Raw genomic sequence first — 22,591 nt, forward strand, 5'->3', positions numbered from 1 at the left:
CTTCATGCTTCCCACCACCTTCAAGATGAGCCTTTGCGAAGAGGACTCCAAACCCGTCTGCCCCTCCCTGACAAGTCCCCTAGCCCAGCCACCTGCAGCAGAGCTTTGCAGACTTGGAGGTGTACCGTCAGCAGCACGTCCAGCTCTGGGGCACCGGCTGTGAGTTCCCTGGATGACGCTTTCAGTGATGACGGTGGGGGCAGGGGCCGGTCCTTTCTGAGTTGAATTGAGAACTGGGTGACCATTCCAGTTAGCAGTTCAGCTCCCTCTGAGGGTGGGGGAACCCTCCCTTCCCAGCGAGCCCAGGTCAGGAGGCCCACTCCAGGTCCCAGGAAGTTCAACTGAAGAGGAAGGGGAAAGGAACAAAGGGTGGCAGCAACTCGAAACAGAGCTGGGAGGTGTGGCCAAGGGCCTGGGGAAGGCAGGGCGGGCAGTCGTCTTCCAGGATGTCTCATGGAGGTAGAAGAGAATTCCAACTCATCCCAGCTCTGTGACGCTGGACAAGTCTGCCTCCCCAAGGCTCAGGTGACTCATCTATCAAGGGAGGCAGGAGCCCCACACTCAAGGCCGTGAGGGGTGCATGAAATACGGTGGGCAAGAGCGCCTCACACCAAGTCCACTCCGTGGTAGAGGCTAGACCTGCTGCCCGACCCACTCAGCCACTCAGGAAGGGTGGAAGCAAGTATGGCACGAAACACCGCACTCGTCCGTGGGATTGTGAGAGGCGAGGAGAAGGAATTGAGCCTCTGCTCTTCCATGTGGTGAGATGCGGATGCAGAAGCCCTCGGGGGCTGGGGCAGGTGAGGCTGTGTAGCCTCGAGGGAAGCTGTCATGACAGGTGTGGGCCCTGTGGTGGGACAGAGGGAACAGCACTGGATACCGCTGCACCTTGGTTAGGGGCTAAGAGCTTTTTTTTTCTTTTTCTTTTTCTTTTTTTGAGACAGAGTTTACTTTTGCCCAGGCTGAAATGTAGTGGTGCCATCTTGGCTCACTGCAACCTCTGCCTCCCGGGTCCGAGTGATTCTCCTGCCTCAGCCTCCTGAGTAGCTGAGATTACAGGCTCTTGCCACCATGCCCAGCTAATTTTTGTATTTTTAGTAGAGACGGGGTTTCATCATGTTGGCCAGGCTGGTCTTGAACTCCTGACCTCAGGTAATCCGCCTGCCTCGGCCTCCCAAAGTGTTGGGATTACAGGCGTGAGCCACTGTGCCTGGCCTCAAAGAACTTCTATTATATACTTGGTGATTATTTTTTAAGGTTTAAAAAATAATACTAAAAGCTGGTTCCTTGGAGCAGAAGGCTCAGGGGCAGGCTGGGGTGATCTCACCCACTTCGTGGTCTCTGAGGACCGGCTCTGAGCCAAGTGGGGGATGTGCGGGGATGGCGTGGGGAAGGGTGCACGATAGAGTGACAAGAGCTGAGCCAAGGACAGTGGGAGAAACAGACCGGGAGGCTGGCAGGAAACGTGGAGCTCGGGTCACCCGGTGGGAGTGCTGGCCACTGGGTCACTGCTGGAAGGAGGTGCACTCACCGGAGACCCTGGGAGCCCCCAAACAGGGACAGCTCATCCGGGGCGAAGTCGGCATTGAGGAAGGCGAAGCTCTCCAGGATGCACTCCATCAGGCTCTCGGCCGAGGTGTGCTCCTGCCGTGCTCTGCAGGGCTGTGGACGAAGTGGCCAGACCTGAGGGCAACACCGGGCCCCACCCACCCGACCGGGACACTGGCCAGGGGCCTCACGGCAGACCTGGGCAATGTCCCGGTCCCAAGCCCCAATCCCACACACCGTCCCCCAGCACAAGCCCAGCCGCTGGCCCAAGGCGTGGCACTGGGCGTGTCACCCCCCAAAGTCCCTCCTGAATGGCCTGTGACAAGGTAGGAGCAGAATCTTGAGGGGAACAGATCTGAAAACCCTCCCCTCTATCTCAAACACCCACGGGGACAAGGCCAATGGCAGGAGTGAGTGAGCTGCCCCAGCGGGGACCGGGGAGGCAGGAGCGCAGGTGCCTTCCCTAAGAGGGGGCCGTGCTCATAGATCGCCCAGTTCTAAGAAAACCCTAAAACATGGATATTTATGGGAAACTGCCCAGTTTTGAAATACCAACAACAAATTTCAAAGTATTTTAAATACATGGTGTAGGTCAGGCAAACGCTTCTTCACGAGGCTCAGAGGCCTGTGGGCTCCAGGTTCCTCCTCCCTGTTGGGTTTCTCTCCCCAACAGATTAAGGGAGAGTGTTGGGGCCACCAACCCGCCACTGGTCAAGTCACCAGAGCCTCCAGTGGCAGCTCCCTCCCTGGAGATTTCTGTCTTGTCCCCAACTCGTGGCTGGTTCCTGCCCCCGTTCCCAGCACACCCCACCCAGGCCTTGTGTCCAACACAAACTGCAGCCAAGGCACAGCCCAAGCAGAAGCCATAAAACCAAACCAGGATCCTAACCGCGGAGCCAAAGAGAAAATCTTGAGGACGAAGGGAATAACAAGGCTAGTTGCAGAGATCACATTTTCCAATACAAAAATATAGGCATACGTGTGTATGTAAGTGTGTATCAATACACACATGCATGTAGACTGCTGATTCTCAATAGTCAAGGTAGTTATGTTCTAGAGGCCAAGGCGGGCAGATCACTTGAGGTCAGGAGTTCAAGACCAGCCTGACCAACATGATGAAACTGCATCTCTACTAAAAATACAAAAATTAGCCGGGTGTGGTGGCACAGACCTGTAGTCTCAGCTACTCAGGAGGCTGAGGCAGGAGAATTGCTTGAACCGGGGAGGCGGAGGTTGCAATGAGCCAAGATTGCGCCACTGCACTCCAGCCTGAGCGACAGAGCAAGACTCCATCTCAGAAAAAAAAAGGAGGGGGTTATGTTCTATAAAATCACAGCAAAAAAACTGAATCAGCAAAAGCTGAACCATTGCTCCTAAGGGAGTTACTGGGTTAGGTTCCTGTGAACCTCTGGTCACAGCAGTTTTATCAACTCAGCAATGCGAACCTTGTATGTGTCTTTTGGTTTAAAGACACCTTATTTAATAGCTATTGTTGGCTGGGTGTGGTGGCTCACGCCTGTAATCCCAGCACTCTGGGAGGCCGAGGCAGGTGGATCACCTGATGTCAGGAGTTCAAGACCAGCCTAGCCAACATAGTGAAACCCTGTCTCTACTAAAAATACAAAAATTAGCCGGGCATGATGGTACGTGCCTGTAACCCCAGGTACTAGGGAGGCTGAGGCAAGAGAATCACTTGAACCCAGGAGGTGGAGGTTGCAGTAAGCTGAGATCGTGCCACTGCACTCCAGCCTGGACAACAGAGTGAGACTCCGTCTCCAAAAAAAAGAAAAAACAAAAGCTATTTTTGATTCATTAACATTGAACTCAACAGCCAGCATCGCTACAACTCATGCCTGAAGGAAGCTCATCTAACACGCATTTTCTCTGTAAGGTATTTCACAGGCTTCCTGGACTGAGGAACACCAGCCGGCACTGAAGCTCTGGGCTTGGGAGGCATTTAAAAAGTGAAACTGTCAACAAAAAGCACAAAAACTTGAAAAACATGGCATTAAATAGACCATGAGGACACTTGTTTACCATTTGGGCATTGAAACAGGAAGGCAAAGCATTGCCTCGCTTGACCTCAGCTGGGAATGTGCGCTTTGAGCAGCTCAGATTTTCTATCACTCTGCCCAGCCCCAAAACCCACTTTGGAATCGCCTTGAGTATTGATTTGGGGGTTAGAAATAAATTTTAGCAAGTAGGTAAATTCCAAAATGCAGAATCCACAAATAATGAGGATAAATCGTGTATATGTATGTGTGTATGTATGCGCTCACACACACAATTTTTTTTTTCTTTTGAGAGAGAGAGTCTCGCTCTGTTGCCCAGGCTGGAGTGCATTGGTGCGATCTTGGCTCACTGTAACCTCCGCCTCCCGGGTTCAAGTGATTCTCCTGCCTCAGCCTCCCAAGTAGCTGGGACTACAGGTGCACGCTACCATGCTCAGCTAATTTTTTTGTCTTTTTAGTAGAAACGGGGTTTTGCCATGTTGGCCAGGCTGCTGTTGAACTCCTAGCCTCAAGCAATCCACCTGCCTTGGCCTCCCAAAGTGCTGGGATTACAGATATGAGCCACTGCGCCCACCATCGTATACACATAGATTTGCATAAATGTGTGTGTGTGTAATTTCTCTCCAGAAAGTCAAACCAAAAACCACGGTCTGTAATCAATTTGTATTGTTCTGACTTCGTTTGCCAAAAAAAGAAAAGTTCCTTAAAGACGTTTAAAATGATTACATTATTGCGGCATTAACATTTTTATGTAAATTGGGTGTAATTTTTCAAAATACAAGTATGTGACAAATGTGCATGCTGACTCAAATTAGTCTACAAAAAAAGGCTGTTAAAAAGTACGAAAAAGGTACAGGCACGGTGGCTCACGCCTGTAATCCCAACGCTTCGGGAGGCTGAGGCAGGAGGATTGCATGAGTCCAGGAGTTTGAGACCAGCCTGGGCAACAAAGTGAGAACCCGTCTCTATAAAAAATAAACAAAATTAGCCAGGCATGGTGATGTGTGCCTGTAGCCTCAACTAGTCAGGAGGCTGAGGGGGGAGGATCGTGTGATCCCAGGAGGCAGAGGTTGCAGTGAGCCAAGATTGCACCACTGAACTCCAGCCTAGGCAACAGAGTGAGATCCTGTCTCCAGAAAAACGAAAAACATGAAGTACCAAAAAGTTGACATTACTTCTTAAATTTTTTTCTGGAAATTTTCAGGCAGGTCCTTTTTAACAACCATAGTAGTGGTAAACAGAACATATTTTAAAGTTATGGATGTAAAATGAGAAATTAAACTTTTTTTCCCCTGTGTTGATTTGTCCTGTTGGAGGTGTGGTTGGCGATAAAATGGGTTTGAAGAGAGCTGTTAACTATTTCAGTGCCAAAGTGTATCTTACACAAAAGAGGGGAAAACAGAAAACAGCAAAATCAGAGAAGTGCACAGCCAGTCTGAGGGCATAAGGACCGCGGGAACACAGAGCAGGAAGGGATGGGCCTGCCAGGGCCAGGTGGGAGTTGCCCTTTAAAAGAGGGTGTCCAGGCCAGGTGCAGTGGCTCATGCCTGTAATCCCAGCACTTTGGGAGGCTGAGGCAGGCGGATCACTTGAGGTCAGGAGTTTGAGACCAGCCTGGCCAACATGGCGAAACCCCATCTCTACTAAAAATACAAAAATTAGCCAGGCGTGGTGGTATGCACCTGTAATCCCAGCTACTCGGGACACTGAGGCAGGAGAAACGCTTGAACCTGGGAGGAGGAGGTTGCAGTGAGCCGAGATGGCGCCACTACAACTCTGTTGCCAGCCTGGGCAACAGAGCGAGACTTCATCTCAAAAAATAAATACATAAAAAATAAAAGAGGGTGTTCAGGGAAGGACACCCTTAAGTGAATTGATGTATTAGTAGGTACTAGTGGTATACATTTTTTTGATGTGCATTCAAATTTGTATAAACACGAGAGGAGAATGTAATAATTTGCCTAGGTCAGCGCCTCTGAAAGCCACCTGCCACCTAAGCCCTCCTGTGAACTGAGAACGGCCCCGGGGTATGAGCCCTGGGGAGAAGGTTCAGTGCGGGGTGCGTGGATGAGGCAAACAGGGAACTGCGTGGGGCCTTCCATGGAGCCAGCTGCGACCCTGACAACACTCCAAGTTTGCGTTTGTAGCCACGAGCCACAGCCCCGCCCACCCAGGTCAGAAGGTGCGAGATGGGGCCAGTTTCTGGCTGGATGTGCATGAGCCTAGACTGTGAACTCTTAGAATCTTCCTGAGCCCCATGAGGGCTGTTGTTATCCCCGCTTGCCAGATGAGGGAACCAAGGCCCAGAGAGACACGGCCCACCCAGGTCACGCAGAGGTGAGGCCAGGATGTCGGCCCAGGCTGTGTGGCCCCAGAGCCCCCCACTCCCAGTCATCATGCCATCAGCAAAGCAGGGCCGCCGCCTGGGGCGGGGTGGCCATACCTTCAGCCGGTCCCGGAAGCCGAGGACCTGGTACTCCAGCTCCCGGAGCTGGGGCTGGGTGGAGTCCGTGGGCCTCAGCAACTCCAGGACCTCCTGCAGAGGCCCCTCAAGGGCCACGCCAGGCCCGTCCTCTCTGTCCCCGGTTGCCCCTTCCTCGTGGCCGTTCTGGCTACTCGAGGCTGTGCCGCTGTGGAACAGGGAGCCCTGTGGCAGGCTGGGGCTCTCCACTCCTAAGTTCCTCCAGCCAGGCTGCTCTGCAAACGGGCCTCCAGAGAGGTGGGCCATCTCTGGCAGGAGACCTGGGGGCAGGGGGTCCTCCCGAGCCTCCTCTTCAATGGTGGCGTGGGGACCAAAGGTCAAGGGCAGGAAGCCCACATCTGAGGTGGACGCCGACGTGCTGGTCTCCGTGTCTCGGGGGTCCTCAGAGCTGAAGGAGTCCATCTCAGGCAGCTCCTGGCTCTGGCTTCTTAGACTGGGACCCCGGAGGTCGCTGTCAGACAGGTAGCTGAGGATGGAGGTGGCCCTTGGGCCACCCAGCAGCAAGGCCTGCTGTGTTGGCTGCTGTAGGACAGACTGGAGAGGGGACACGGGAGCGGCCTCACCAGCCACCCCAGGGACCACAGCAAGTCCCCCAGAGGGGCTTCCCCTGACAGACACCTGCTCTGCATGCCCATGTTCTCAGGATGACTGAGGCCTGCCAAGGTGACCAGCATCCCAGAGGTGCAGGAAAGACCCTGTCCCCTCTCTGCACTTATCCCCCATCCCGCCTCCAACTCACTCCCCCCAGCCTTAACAGCCTCCTGGCTATTGCTCATGCCCTGTGGGCTGGGCCCCACGTTCCTGCCTCAGGGCCTTTGCACTGACTGTGCTCGCGCCAGAACACTCTTCCCCATGTGCCTTCATGGCTTGTGCCCTCGCCTCCTCAGGACCTTACTTAGGTGTCACCTCTCCTGAGAACCCTGTCCTGGACAGCCTTTTTTAAGTGGCAATTTCTACCTGGCCCCAGTGGGCCCCTTCCCTTCCTGCTGTCTCCCACAGTCCTTATGCCCCTAGGGCTGGCTGTGCTCTTCTCGGATTTTGATATCATCTGTTTCCCCTGTAGAATTTCAGCTCCCTGAGGGCACAGTCTTTGCCTGGCCTGGAGCAGAGGCTGGCATATAGTTTCAGTTTTTGTTTTGTTTTGTTTTGAAATAGTCTCGCTCCGTTGCCCAGGCTGGAGTGCAGTGGCACTATCTTGGCTCACTACAACCTTCATCTCCCGAGCTCAAGCAATTCTCCTGCCTCAGCCTCCTGAGTAGCTGGGATTACAGTGGCACTCCACGACGCCTGGCTAATTTTTGTATTTTTAGTAGAGACGGGGTTTCACCATGTTGGCCAAGCTGGTCTCAAACTCCTGAACTCAGGTGATCCACCCGCCTCGGCCTCTCAAAGTACTGGCATGAGCCACTGCACCCAGCCTAGTTTTGAATGAATGAAGTGAATGAATGAATGAAGGGCCTGACAAACACACCATAGAAACAGCAGCAGCTGTCATTAAGCATTCTGAGGTTGCCGGCCCTATTCCAGGGCCTTCCCATTACCCTCACCACACCCCATGGGGGTGGCACTGCCCTAACCTCGGAGAGGTCCTCAGGCCACACGGGTGGTGAGTACAGTGCCACAGTGTGAATCTGGGTACACGGACACGAACCCTTACCTCTCATCAGCTGAACCAATGATAATGATTGATGTTCATTAACTCAGTTAACTCTCACAATAATCCCATAAGGGCAGTGTTGTTATTCTCACTTCTCTGATACAGAAATTGAAGTCCAGAGAGGGCTGGGCACAGTGGCTCATGCCTGTAATCCCAGCACTTTGGGAGGCCGAGGCGGGTGGATTACCTGACGTCAGGAGTTCAAGACCAGCCTGGCTAACATGGTGAAACCCCGTCTCCACTAAAAATACGAAAATTAGCCAGATGTGGTGGCGTGTGCCTGTAATCCCAGCTACTCGGGAGGCTGAGGCAGGAGAATCACTTGAACCTGGGAGGAGGTGGAGGTTGCAGTGAGCTGAGATTGCGTGACTGCACTCCAGCCTGGGAGACAAGAGCGAAACTCCGTCTCAAAAAAAAAAAAACAAAGAAAAAAAAGGCGTATACACTTGCTGGTAGATGGATTGCTGTCTCTGGAAGAATATGGAAGAAATTGATGACAGGAGTTGGTATTAAGGAGGGGACCCTGATCCATGGAGATCACAGGAAAGATGTTTTACTGGGCACTCTGTCAAGTAATACTACTAGAAACGTATATATTAAGGCCAAGGCCATGACTGGGGTGCTAGAACCATCCAGAGAGCCCGTTGCAGATGTCGTGAAGAACCAGCCAAGCCCAGAACCCAGTCAAGGCCAAGGCCATGACTGGGGTGCTAGAACCATCCAGAGAGCCCGTTGCAGATGTCGTGAAGAACCAGCCAAGTCCAACCCAGGTTGGAGGCTGGCAGCAGAGGAAGAAAGTGCACAGGAAAACACCCAGGATCGCCTCAAACGGAAGCTGAGCCCGAGGCTTGCCATGTCTGGGAGGGCCAGACTGCTCAGCCCAGCTCCTGCGTGCTGCCCCCATCCCAGGGTGACCACAGCGGCCCTGCCCCGGGAAGCCTCACTCACCAGGTAGTATCTCTCCCGGAAGCTGGGGGTGCTCGGGGGTGTCCAGTTGTACAAGGAGCCCTTCCTGCTGCCCATAGAAAACTTGCCCGTGGGGCTGGGTGACACCAGGAAGCTCTCAGTATCAAACGGGCTGGAGGAGAGAACAGAAGGTCAGATGCCATCGGCACCCAGAGGCCATTTCAGGCCCAGACGGCCCAGAGGGCTCTTAGGTTATGCAGGTCGATGGTCTTCATCTTACAATACAATAGCATGGATGGTGTGCGAGGAGCTCTGCTCTAAACTGTTGCTTGTTTTTGAGACAGGGTCTTGCTGTGATGCCCAGGTTGGAATGCAGTGGTACCACCACAGCTCACTGCATCCTTGAACTCCTGGGTTCAAGCGATCCTCCTGCCTCAGCCTCCTGTGTAGCTATGACCACAGGCATGTACCACCATGCTGGACTAATTTTTAAATTTATTTTTATTTTTTGTAAAGACAGGGTCTTGCCATGTTGCCCAGGCTGGTCTCGAACTTCTGGGCTCAAGCAATCCTCCTGCCTCAGCCTCCCAAAGTGCTGGGATTACAGGCCATGAGCCACTGAGCCCAGCCTCTACTAAACTCTTTACAAAAATCCTTATTTCCACCCCCAAGACAACCCTCTGTGGCCTGGAGAATTATTTACAGGGGAGGAAAGGAAGGCTCTGAGAGATGAGTGACTTGCTTAGGGCAGTGTCACAACCAACCACGCGAGACGGAACTGAATTCACACACAGATTTCTCTGACCCCAAAGCCTTAAAGATCACTAAGAGTGATGCTTACTCTTCAGACATCGCTGTACTTAATGGATTTAAGAGGAAATGGGCTGGGCGCTGTGGCTCACACCTGTAATCCCAACACTTCGGGAAGCCAAGGCAGGCAGATGACTTGAGCTCAGGAGTTCGAGACCAGCCTCCATAACCTGGCAAAACCCCCGTCTCTACAAAAAATGAATACATTAGCTGGGCTAATGTGGTGACCAACAGACACTTGTAGTCCCAGCTACTCAGGAGGCAGAGGTGGAAGGAGCACCTGAGCCTGGGAGGTGGAGGCTGCAGTGAGCCGAGATCATGCCACTGCTCTCCAGTCTGGGGCAACAGAGCAAGACTCTATCTCAAAAAAAAAAAAAAAAAAAAAAAAAAGCAAAATAAAACAGGAAATGGAGGCTTGGGCCTCCAAGTCCAGGGCCTTGCCCATGGTCACAGGTGCAGCCTAGGAACTCCAGGTTACATGATCTCGACCCCTTTAGAAACCTTTCTCAAGGCTGGGCGTGGTGGCTCATGCCTGTAATCCCAGCACTTTGGGAGGCCAAGGCGGGTGGATCGCCTGAGGTCAGGAGTTCGAGACCAGCCTGGCCAACATGGCGAAACCCCATGTCTCCTAAAAAATATTAAAAAATTAGCTGGGCATGGTGGCAGGCACCTGTGATCCCAGCTACTTGAGAGGCTGAGGCTGGGGAATCGCTTAAATCTGGGAGGCAGATGTTGCAGTGAGCCGAGATTGCGCCATTGCACTCCAGCCTGGGCGACAGAGCGAGACTCTGTCTCAAAAAGAAAAAAAGAAACCTTTCTCAGACTCTGACCGCCCTGAGGGCCCTTAGCCAGATGGTGAGGGACAGTGACTGTGAGCAGGAGAGCAGGATCTGGAGGCAGGAAACCTCAGGCCAATTCATGCTAAATCAAGGAAAGACACCAAGGTCTGAAGGGACAGGGAATCTAAGGCCAATTAACGCAATCTTCCTAAAGCTAACCCAAAAGGAAAAACCCCGTCTCCCCACACTGAGTAGTAAAGGATCAAAGGCAACGCTCCCTACAGCCCTCCTGCCTCCAACCATGGCTCAGATGGAAAGGGAGGGTGTATGGATGGGCCGCTGGTGAAACAGGGACCATCCCTCTATCTGCATAGGGCACCATCCACCTCAGCCTCTAACCACAGACCAAATCCTTTATCCAGAAAAGGGGCAGCCCATAGGAACCTCAAACAGGGTACTTAAAGCCCAGAAACTTTGTAACCATGCCGTTGAGCCACATGCTCGGGCCCACTCCCACCCTGTGGAGTGCTTTCTTGCCTTTTTTTTTTTTTCTTTTCCTCTGAGACTGTCTTGCTCTGTCACCCAGGCTGGAGTGCGGTGGCGCCATCTTGGCTCACTGCAGCCTCCGCCTCCCCGGTTCAAGCGATTCTCCTGCCTCAGCCTCCCAAGTAGCTGAAACTATAGGCCCGTGCCACCACGCCTGGCTAATTTTTGTGTTTTTAGTAGAGATGGGGTTTCGCCTTGTTGGCCAGGCTGGTCTCGAACTCCTGACCTCGGGTGATCTGCCCACCTACGCCTCTCAAAGTGCTGGGATTATAGGTGTGAGCCACCGTGCCCAACCTGCTTTCTTGCTTTAATAAAGTCCTGCTGCTTCATTCCTGCGTTTCATTCCCCTGCTCCTTTTCTGCATTTTGTTCAAGTCTTTGTTCAAAATGCCAGGGACTTGGACAACTCATTGTCAAGACCCTCCACCAGTAACAACTGGACATCCCCAGTTAGAGGCCCCTTTGAGAAGCTCAGCCGATGAGGAGGGGACACTCGGTTCAGACCCCTTGTCTGTAAAAGGGGTGCGCTTACAGAAGAACCCCCATGTGGAACATGCACAGGGAAGGGTGGGAATCCAGGCGAGCGCATGGGAGCACCGAGGCAAGTGATGCTCAGCCTGGCCTGTGTCCAGCCTTGCACTCGGAGTAGGTAGGTCCCCATAGATCCTCTTGCCTCGAAGAAACTTGCTTATAATTATTTGCACAAAGGCCTGGCTCGTGGCACCTAGGCCTGGCCTGACCAGAAGGCCTAGAGCTCAGAGGCTCTGCAAGTGCCCACTTCTCTGCCCAGGGTGTCTGCAGACCCGCAGGCACCCTGGGTCCTAGGCTTGGATGGCACTGAGCTGCCCGCCACCCTGTACACTTCAGGGGCCCCTGGGCGAGGGGTATTCTCAGCCCTACCAGACAGGTGAGGACCCCGAGGGTGCAGGTGGTCGCTCAACAGAATTCACCCAGCTCACAAGGGAGAGGGCAGCAGCTCTGTGACCCCCAGCTCGGACACCCACCCTAGGGAGAGAGGAGAGAGACCAGCCCCGACTGGCCAGAGCAAGCACAGAGCAGAGGAGGGTCCTCAGCCCTCCCTTCTGCTGCCCCTGCGCTGAGGAGGAGGAAAGGAACACCCTGGAAATGCAAGGCTTCCTTAGAACAGAGAGCTCTGGAGCCCTCCACGCTCATGGGCATGCAGTCCAGGGAGTGATCTCATGGACATGGGCTTCATGGGTCTGCAGCCGAGAGGGGGACGCAGGTGACCGCTCAGCCCCAGGCCAAGGGGGCAGCCAGGGTCGGCCAGGAATGAGGGGGTGGGAGCAGCAAGGAGGGCCTTCCTGGAGAGGTGAGCCTCCTCCGAGGAGCCAAGCCCGGGAGGCCCCGGAAAGTGTCCCCCCAACCTTCTCTGGGGCTTTAATAGTCAGGGGTTCAGAAGCGAGAAGGGAAGCAAAACCAGAAAGGCAGGCAGGGGCTGCAGAGAAGGTCTAGGCCTCGACCTGACTGAGGGGTGGGAGTGAGGGACAGATGAGGACCCGTGAGGGCAGAGACACCTTTGGCAGAGGCTGGTGCAGGAACCCAGGGCCAGAGTGTGGCCAGGCCACCAGGGGCAGCCAGCCAGGCCTCCGCTCTCCCCAGGCTGGACGGGACTCACTTCCACTGCACCTCCAGCTGCAGCTTGATGGTACCCAACTCTGTGATGTCCACCACGATGACCTGCGGCCGCGTCGTGAAGAAGTCGGCGATGTCACACGTCACTGCACCCACAGCCAGCGAGCCCAGGCCCCGCAACTCCGTCACCTGGGGGTGGGGGCTGGAGGGTGGTGTCTGAGCCGAACACCCAGGCACCCCAGCCCTGCCCCCTGGCCCCATCCCCACCTTGATGTCCAGGTTCTCGTGCAGCGTGGGGATGAAGGCCTTCTCCTCTTCGTCCCAGGTCTGGCTGTCATCTGACTCGATCCGACCCTTGAGCTTCCAACGCTGGCGGCCCAGACGCATGAGCACCTGTGAACCAGCCCGAGAGGGGCCGCGTCAGCCCAGGTGGGTGTCCCCTTGCTGTCCGCCCAGGGCCCTCCCTGCCAGGCAGAGCCCCAGCTGCAACCCTGGTTCCCAGCAGCTCCCGTCCCCCAAAGACCTGGCGGGGAGCCCTGAGGATTGACCCCAGAGGGTGGCCGTACCTCATAGTGGTCTCCGGGACAGAGGCGTGCGTAGCCCACCAAGCCTGGAACACAGACATGGCCAGTCTCCCCTCCGCCTTCCACTCTCCCTGACCTGGGACCACAGGTCCTCTCTGGGGTTCCCCCGAGTATAGATTTTCAGTTTCAGTGGGGTGAGGATGGCGGGGAGGTACACCATCATGATGGAAAATGGACAGAGGGTGCTGGGCCCTCACACCAGGCTCAGAGAGGGGTGGGACTTGCCAGAAGTCACATGTCACATGGATGCAAAAGCCAGGGCTGAGCTCAGACCCCTGGGATTCTGGCCAATTCCCACGCCCCTCAGCAGAAGTCTCAGGGCCTCCAGAAAGGCCTCCGCCCACCCCCTCTCAGCCCTGTTACCTTTCATCCTGATGTGGAACTCGCCCAGGTGAACCTCCAGGGCCCCCTCGATGAGCCACATGTCCTGCAAAGCCCCGGAGGTGGCTCAGCTGGCTGCCTGGGGCTAGGCCACAAGGGCCCCTAACCATCCCTGCAGCCAGACAGAGGCCACAGGCAGAGAGACGCCTCCTCGGGGCCCAGAACGCCTCCTCCAGCCCCCACTGGCCCAGCTCTCGATGTCCCCACTGCCCGGCCCAGCTCTTGCTGCCCCTGCTGCCCAGCCCAGCTTGGCCCGGCCCACCTCGGCGCACTCGTGCAGGCTGCGGCCCAGCTCCTGCAGGCTCTCTCGGGCTGCGCGGCTCGGGGGGCACCGGGCAAAGGCCCGCTGCATGCTGGAGGCGCCGTCGCGCAGGCGGCACTGGATGCAGTAGTCCTCGTACAGCTCATCCACCTGTGGTGGGCACACGGGCTGGTGGCGCTGCCCACGCGGAGGGGCGGCCCCACACCTGCCTGTCGACTTCTCCCCTCTGGGAGAGGCCCTCCCTGAGCTAAGCACCCCGCTAGCCCAGCCCATGGTGACAGTCACTACCTGTCCAGTCCCATTCGAAGCAGTCACCCCTGGCCCCAGTAGAACATGAACCCCCATAGGCAGGGACCACATCTGCCTCACCTGCCTCATCTGCCACCCCTGCCACCCCTGCCTCACCTGACACCCCTGCCTCACCTGCCTCCCCTGCCTCCCCTGCCACCCATGCCTCACCTGCCTCACCTGCCACCCCTGCCTCACCTGCCACCCCTGCCTCACCTGCCACCCCGGCCTCACCTGCCACCCCTGCCTCACCTGCCACCCCTGCCAACCCTGTCTCACCTGCCTCTCCTGCCTCTCCTGCCACCCCTGCCACCCCTGCCTCACCTGCTGCATACCCAGCTCCTGGCAGCGACTGGCACACAGTGTGCACAGCAAAAATGAGTGAAAGGGACAAGGGAATCTGTCCCTTCACCTCCTCTGCCTGGTTTTTCAACAATGAAACGGGAGATGAGTTTGTGATAACCTGCCACCCACTGGGCAGTGTGGGGAGCAAAGCAAGATCATGAAACCGTTTGCAGACTCTAAAGCTTACAGATCTGCTATGCGACCTTGGGCCAACCCATGTTCATCTCTGGACCTCTGCTTTTCCAACTGTACAATGGGCTGGGAGGGCTCAACCTTCCCAGCCATCTAAGACTGAGCATGAGGTCTTTCTGCATAAACTGAAGAAAGAGCCCACACAGTCCTCAGGGAGTCCCACCTCAGGGCTGAGCCCCCTGACTCCCACCTCAGGGCTGAGCCCCTGCTGTCCTTCAACTGGCCCGAGGCCCCTGCTCATCCTTAGCCTCCTGCAGCTGCCCCATACCCAGAGGCCCTGATCCCTGCTTCGAGGGCACCTCCCCAGCTCCTGCTAACCTAGCTGAGGCCCAGCAAGCTGGCACTGCCCCACCCCACCCTGCAACATCCACGAGCCAGCTGACCTTGCTGATGTGAAACTCCATCTTCCGAATGTGCCTTTCCACACAGCGCGTTTGCTTCTCCCGGAAAAAGGGAAGATGTTTGCAAAGTTGCCTGGGCCACCCACCTGCCCCGCTTGCCCCTGCCACCCTCCTGCAGGTCCTAACTCAGAGAATGGGGCTTAGTGCCGGGCCGGCCCCTCACCATCCCTGAGGAAGGCTCATCGCAGAGACTCAGCCTTCCCATTCCTAAAATGGGGAGGAAACCCAGGTTTTCTGCCCATCAGGCAGCCAGGAAGATGCAATGAGGCACAGTCATTCTCATCCAGCCAGGCCCAGCCCACCTCACTCACCGTATGCAGACTCACCTTGTCCAGGTCATAATAGAAAGCCTGTGAGGGAGGAAAGGAGGGCGGAAGAAGCTGTCAGAGTCCCACATGTTCCTCCAAGGCCTATGAGGCTCTGTGCTGGCGGCGCCTGAGCTCAGAGTCAGAGGACAGAAAGCCATGTCTACAGCCACCCCCACTCCTTCCTCTGCCAACGGCAGACTGCTGTCCATGCCAAGGACAGCACTGATTAAACACATGCACGTGGGATGAGGCAGTTCTAGGTCTGGCTCTTCTATTTCCCAGCTGTGTGTCCCAGGCAAGTCATTCAACCTTTCTGGGCCTCCATTTCCTCCTATGTAAAGCAGGGTAGGAGAAGCGCCTACCTCATAGGGAGAAAAAAGGACACAGTAGGCACTTGACAAAATGGGAACCATTGAGATTGAAGGAATGGCCTCGGCCATGACAAAAGAACATGAGGGGGATGGAAGCGGGAGGGGCACATGGCACAGAAGCTCAAGCCTTAATGGTGAATTCCTAAGTCTATCCATTCCAGGGGCCAGGGTGCGACCAAGACAAATAATATATCATCAGGGCAGGCAAACCTTTCTATAGGTTCGTAAAGGGCCAGAAAGTAAATATTTCAGGCTTGGCAGGCCACGGCACCCCATGCCAAGATCTATAAAGTAGGACCATCCTGGCCAGGCGCAGTGGCTCACGCCTGTAATCCCAGCACTTTGGGAAGCTGAGGTGGTCAGATCACTTGAGGTCAGGAGTTTAAGTCCAGCCTGGCCAACGTGGCGAAACCCCATCTCTACTAAAAATATAAAAAGTAGCTGGGCGTGGTGGTGCATGCCTGTAATCCCAGCTACTTGCCAGACTTGAGGCAGGAGAATCACTTGAACCTCAGAGGTGGAGGTTGCAGTGATCTAAGACCGTGCCACTGTACTCCAGCCTGGGTGACAGAGCGAGACTCCATCTCAAAAAAAAAAAAAAAAAAAAAAAAGTAGGACCATCTAAAACATACACACCTTTGCCTACCTTAGAGTTACTTCTAGAACCAAGAAAGAGTGTGAAGTGGACCTAAGACATGGGAAGTGCTGTACCTGCCTGTGGGGTTAAATTCATCAGGGTCAAAGTTTTGTCCTAACTAAGCAACTCTGCCATCATAGTGGGAAAGCAGCCACAGACAATATGTACATGAACAAGTGTGGTCAAGAAACATTTTTTTAAACAAATGTTTAAAAAACTCTTGTTTTTTAAGTGACTCTAATTTTAAAATATAGTGACTCTAATTTTCACTGGCTGTTAATTTCCAGTGGAGATTAGAGTCACTATGTCTGAGTCTGGAGGGGTTACCATAGGGTTGCAGATCCACCAGGGAGGAAAAGTAAGCTGTAGGAGAGTATGTAAATTGACATTTCATTTTTGTAAGACAATTTTAACTCACAGTTGCTGAACACATTTACATGATTATGTGACCAGAGAGAAAAATATGGAAAGATCAATAAAAGATTATTTTCAAGGGTTAAACGGGGTGGGACACAGAAGATTGAATAGAGGAGGGTGTCAATCGAGAGAGAAAGAAGGATTCAACCCCAAAAAGTCCCATGTATGTATTTATGTGGAATTGTACATATGCGATAATGAAATAAAAATTCCATTTAAGCCAGGTGAAGTGGCTCACACCTGTAATCCTAGCACTTTGGGAGGCCAAGGCAGGAGGATCACTTGAGCCCAGGCATTCAAGACCAGTCTGGGCAACACAGCAAGACCCCATCTCTACAAAAAATTTAAAAATTAACTGGGCATGGTGGCACACACCTGTAGTCCCAGCTACTTGAGAGGCTGAGGTAAGAGGATTGCTTGAGCCCAGGAGTTTGAGGTTACGGAGAGCTATGATCATACCACTGCACTTCACCCTGGGTGACAGAGTAAGACCTTGTCACTTTAAGAATAAATAAATAAAATCTTTTTAAAATTAAGAAACAATTAAAACTCCATTTAAGAAATAAAGAAATAGGATGGGCGTGGTGGCTGATGCATATAATCCTAGCCTTTTGGGAGGCCGAGGTGAGTGGATCACCTGCGGTCAGGAGTTGGAGACCAGCCTGGCCAACATGGTGAAACTCCCTCTCTACTAAATAAAAAATACAAAAATTATCCTGGCATGATTGTGTGCGCCTGTAATCCTAGCTACTCAGGAGGCTGAGGCAGGAGAATCACTTGAACCTGGGAGGCAGAGTTTGCAGTGAATGGAGATCGTGACACTGCACTCCAGCCTGGGTGACAGAGCGAGACTCCATCCCGAAAAAAAAAAAGAAAAGAAAAAAAAGAAATAAACAAAGAGGAAAGATCCCAAGCCTTTGAAAAGAAGAGTGACTACCCAGCAACATCTCGAAAACCAACATCTTGTTTCAATGAGAACCAGCAGTGTCATGGGAGCAGGACTCGACATGGGCATCTTGCTGTGTGGCTCCCGTGCGGTCACTGTGCCCTGGCCTCAGTGTGCCCATCTATGACATGGGAGCAGCTAAAACATACAAGTATTTATACTCTTGCCTGCTTTAGAGTTACTTCTAGAACGGAAAGAATGGGAAACGAAGTCCACGGGGTGAGACTCACTGTACCCGTGTGAGAAGAGGGGCGGGTGCTGGAGCTGGGTGATATCTTGGCAGCACCTCCTCCCACCATCTGCTGCTGGTCACCCACCCAACTGTCCACTAAGGGTGAGGCATGCTGAGCTTGGCAGGCCTTTCCCTCCCCAAGTCCCTGGCACACGCATGAGGCTGGGTCCTTGCCTCTCCCACCCTGCCCACCCCGAGGCCCTCTCTGCTGGAGCCAGGATACAGAGACGGCCGCTTGTTTGCTTGCTTATTTCATTCATTCATTCATTCATTGAAACAGAGTCTGGCTCTATCGTCCAGGCTGGTGTGCAGTGGTACGATCTCACCTCACTGCATCCTCCGCCTCCTGGGTTCAAGCTATTCTCCTGCCTCAGCCTCCCGAGTAGCTGGGACTACAGGCACCCACCACCACGCCTGGCTAATTTTTGTATTTTTAGTACAGATGGGGTTTCCCCATGTTGGCCAGGCTGGTCTCAAACTCCTGATCTCGAGTGATCCACCCGCCCTGGCCTCCCAAAGTGCTGAGACTACAAGCGTGAGCCCTGTGCTGAGCCACTGGATGCTATTTTGGTAGAAAAACTCATCTCCCCTCCTCGCTTTCCCAGTCCCTCAGTCAAGCTGGTGGCCTGTTCTGCACGTTGGTGCTTTGGAGGAGGGATTCTGGGAAACACTGGCTGGGAGGAGAATCCCACAGTAGCAAGGCCTCCTTGCTTTTGTCTCCAAATCTAATTCATTAAGGACATGTGGGGTTTTCGCAAGGCAGCAGCGGAGAGACTTCCCAGATGAAAGGAAGATCCTCCTGCTGAAAGGATGAAGTCCCTGAGCAATGGGATCCTGGCAGTGTCACCAGATAAAATACAGGACACCTAATTAAAATTAAAATTTCCAATCAACAAGGAACAATTATTTTAGCATAAGTATGTCCCAAAGATTACATGGGATATACTTATACCTAAACAAATTTGTGATTTGTCTGAAAAACCAATTTAATGGGAGGCTGGGCACAGTGGCTCATGCCTGTAATCCCAGAACTTTGGGAGGCGGAGGCGGGTGAATCACTTGAGGTCAGGAGTTTGAGACCAGCTTGGCCAACGTGAAACCTTGTCTCTACTAAAAATGTGAAAAAACAGCTGGGCGTGGTGGCAGGTGCCTGTTATCCCAGCTACTCAGGAGGCTGAGGCAGGACAATCGCTTGAATCTGGGAGGCAGAGGTTGCAGGGAGCCGATATCACACCATTGCACTCCAGCCTGGGCAACAGAGTGAGACTCCATCTCAAAAACAAAACTAAACAAAACAAAACAAATTTAATGGGGCATGCTATTTGTGAGTGTGTGTGTGTGTGTGTGTGTTGCTAAGTCTGTCTCTGCTAAGGGAGAGGCAAAAAACCAGAGCAGGTGAGCCTTGGGCAACACAGGGCCCAGGGCCAGCCTGAAAGACACTGCCTTGGCTGGCACAGTGCCTCACACCTATAATCCCAGCACTTTGGGAGGCCGACACAGGAGGATTGCTGGAGCCCAGGAGTTCAAGACCAGCTTAGGCAACATGATGAGACCCTGTATCTACAAAAAATTTAAAAAATTAGCTGGGCATGGTGGTGCATGCCTATAGTCTCAGTTACTTGGGAGGCTGAGGTAAAACGATCGTTTGAGCCCAGGAGGTGGAGGTTGCAGTGAGCCGGGATTGTGCCACTGCACTCCAGCCTGGACAACAAAGGGAAATCCTGTCTCAAAAAAAAAAAAAAAAAGACGCTGCCCTGATGATAGCAGGAAACGCTGCCTGTCAGCTGGGCATTGAAGGAACACGCAGGCTTCATCAAGGACAGCGGCAGAGGCCACTGTGACATACCCAAGATGTGACACCTGACCCACTTTCCTGGCATTACAGAAGCCATCCCAAGTCCAGGTCACCTGATGGCCAAGGTCTATAAAATAGGACCACCTAAAAGAAATGCACCTCCATACACTGCCCACCTTAGCATTACTTCTAGAACCGAGAGAGAGTGTGACATGGGCCTAAAATGTGTGAACTGCTGTACGTGCCAAAGTGAAGTTAACTCAGCGCAACATAAAGAGGCTATTCCATAAACCTCTAGTTCTGAGAAAGAGTCACACCATGACATAGGCTAGGGGGAATGCAGGGTTCATCTTTTACTCCTCGCCAAGGCTTTCTGGGTGGGAAGCAGACAGGGAGGGGTCTCACCAGCCTGGAATTCCTCCTGGTGTCTTTGTGGCGTCCAGACAGGTGGTCCAGCTCAGCCTGCTGCACACACAGATACTCCCTGCAAGGAAAGCGAGGAAGAGTTTCAAAGGGAAGAGGAACAAGAAAGGGAAAGGAAGCAGGCCAAATGGACAATGTCCCCACGTGGAGAGCAGACATGGGGCTCAGCGGGGCTCAGAGGCAGGTAGGAAGCCAGGCCCCCTCATACTGGGGGCTGTGTGCCCAGCACCACGCAAAATTGGTTACAGGGAAGTTCCTAGTTAATTCCCCCACCAGGCCCACAACTAGGTTCTACCGTTATTATATGCATTTTCTTTCTTTCTTTACTGATTTATTGTTTGAGACAAGGTCCCCCTCTCTAGCCCAGGCTGGAGTACAGTGGTGTGATCACAGCTCACTGCAACCTCTACTTCCTGGGTTCAAATGATTCTTATATCTCAGCCTCTTGAGCAGCTGGGACTACAGGTGTGTGCCACCACACCTGGCTGATTTTTGTATTTTTAGTAGAGATGGGGTTTCACTATGTTGGCCAGGCTGGTCTCGAACTCCTTGACCTCAGGTGATCTGTCTGCCTTGGCCTCCGAAAGTGCTGGGATTACAGGGGTGAGCTACCGCATCCAACCTAGTATATGCATTTTAAAGATAGACAAACCAACCCTTGAAAGCAGCAAGTACCCCAGCCCTGGTCACACAGCAGAGAAGAGGCTGAACCCACGTCTGAAACCACACAGTGGCCTTCCAAGCCCAAAATCTTCATCCCCATGTTATACCCCCTCCCAAGCTGGGGCCCAGCTCATGGGGAGGTCATCATGGCACACCTCCCTCAAGGTCAAGGGTCTAGGCCGGGCGCCGTGGCTGACGCCTGTAATCCTAACACTTTGGGAGGCCGAGGTGGGCGGATCACAAGGTCAGGTAATCGAGACCATCCTGGCTAACACAGTGAAACCCCATCTCTCCTAAAAATACAAAAACTTAGCTGGGCATGGTGGCACACACCTGTAGTCCCAGCTACTCGGGAGGCTGAAGCCTCCCGAGAATTGCTTGAACCTGGGAGGCAGAGGTTGCAGTGAGCCGAGATTGCACCACTGCACCCCACCTGGGCAACAGAGCGAGACTGCATTCCAAAACAAAGAAGGTGAGGGGGGTCTAGATTTGGGGGCCAAGGCAGGGAGTCCCATCTTGCTGGATTTGCTGAGTCACCCCAGGAAGGTCACTCACACTCTGTGGGCTCTACTGACACCACCTCAAATGTGGAAAAGATAGCTTCTGCCAGACTGCTACTCACTGAGGTATTGAGCTCTCTGGGAAGAAGGGGCTGCCTTGGCCCCAGACAAGTCTCAAACATGTGGTCTTTAAAGGACACAGAATCTGCCCTTCAGAAACATGCTCTACCCTCCATGCACATCCCAGCTCCCACCCTGCACAATCCCAGCTCGCTGCAGCCTCCACCTCTACAGGATTTTGCCATATTGCCATGCTGGTCTTGAACTCCTAGGCTCAAGGAATCTGCCTGCCTCGGCCTCCCAAAGTGCTGGGATTACAGGGTAGCCACCGCTGTGCCCAGCCAAGGATGTCTATTTTGAAAACCATTTCATTCTAAGGTGGTGTCCCTTTTTTTTTTTTTTTTTTTTGAGTCTTGCTCTGTCTCCTAGGCTGGAGTGCAATAACGCGATCTTGGCTCACCACAACCCCCACCTCCCGGGTTCAAGTGATTCTCCTGCCCCAGCCTCCCGAGTAGCTGGGATTGCAGGCATGCCCCACCACGCCGGCTAATTTTTATTTTTAGTAGAGACGGGGTTTCACCATGTTGGCCATGCTGGTCTCAAACTCCTGAATTCGTGATCCGCCTGCCTCCGCCTCCCAAAGTGCTAAGATTACAGGCCCACTGTGTCTGGCCTGGTTTCAACTTTTACTTGACTCTGGTTCCTCTTTGGGGTGCCCCATCTATAAATAAGAGATGTAGGGGCTGGGCATGGTGGCTTATGCCTGTAATCCCAGCACTTTGGGAAGCCAAAGCAGGTGGAGCACAAGGTCAGGAGTTCAAGACCATCCTGACCAATATGGTGAAACCACGTTCTATTAAAAATACAAAAACAAATTAGCCGGGCGTGGTGGCAGATGCCTGTAGTCCCAGCTCCTCAGAAGGCTGAGGCAGGAGAATAGCTTGAACCCAGGAGGCAGAGGTTGCGGTGAGCTGAGTGAGATCGCGCCACCGCACTCCAGCCTGGGTGACAGAGTGAGACTCCGTGTCAAAAAAAAAAAAAAAAAAAAAGGCGTAAGTAGGAGAGAATGTAGGGTCTAAGTACCACTATATCTGGGGAAAATCACTCCAGAAACCACTCTTTGGCCCACAAGGCCCCCTGTCATCTGGTCCCCATTGCCCCATAACCTCATCCTCTTTCCTTTGGCTCTAGCCACGCTGGCCTCCCTGCTGCGCCCCAGGGCCTTTGTGTATGTGGCTACCCTGGCCTGGAATGTTCTTTTCCCATTATCTGCACGGCTCACTCCACCCCTTCAGGTGTGTGCTCCAATGTCACCTTCTTAGCAAGGCCTTCCTTCCAACTGCCCAACTTAAAATGAACCCTCCCTGCCTCTGCCTTCTTACCCTGGCCTGTTTTCCTCTGTGGCCCTTACTACCATCTGATATTCTCTGTACTTTTCTTTTCTGTATTGTATA

The 22,591-nt window shown here is 53.5% G+C and overlaps 1 protein-coding gene across 9 annotated transcripts in view; it reads right to left on the bottom strand.

Annotated features, from left to right (window-relative positions):
- The window catches only part of RIPOR3 (RIPOR family member 3), a 107,441-nt gene that overhangs the window by 9,879 nt on the left and 74,971 nt on the right, over positions 1-22,591 (bottom strand). For 4 of the 9 annotated variants that reach the window (XM_063601223.1, XM_063601224.1, XM_008968198.4 and 1 more), the window contains exons 4-15: positions 19,897-19,975; positions 15,112-15,135; positions 14,768-14,821; positions 13,560-13,709; positions 13,280-13,343; positions 12,899-12,942; positions 12,600-12,725; positions 12,376-12,521; positions 8,648-8,777; positions 6,004-6,576; positions 1,532-1,662; positions 93-216 (exon numbers count right to left, since the gene is read on the bottom strand). In XM_063601223.1, the coding sequence (XP_063457293.1) occupies positions 93-216; positions 1,532-1,662; positions 6,004-6,576; positions 8,648-8,777; positions 12,376-12,521; positions 12,600-12,725; positions 12,899-12,942; positions 13,280-13,343; positions 13,560-13,709; positions 14,768-14,821; positions 15,112-15,135; positions 19,897-19,975 (1,645 nt within the window). Of the gene's footprint in view, positions 1-92; positions 217-1,531; positions 1,663-6,003; positions 6,577-8,647; positions 8,778-12,375; positions 12,522-12,599; positions 12,726-12,898; positions 12,943-13,279; positions 13,344-13,559; positions 14,745-14,767; positions 16,992-19,896; positions 19,976-22,591 lie in introns of those variants that run through there. The other 5 variants (XM_063601228.1, XM_063601227.1, XM_063601229.1 and 2 more) reach the window with 5 other exon arrangements.

This window comes from Pan paniscus, chromosome 21 (assembly GCF_029289425.2).
Source record: "Pan paniscus chromosome 21, NHGRI_mPanPan1-v2.0_pri, whole genome shotgun sequence".
Classification (NCBI taxonomy): Eukaryota; Metazoa; Chordata; class Mammalia; order Primates; family Hominidae; genus Pan; species Pan paniscus.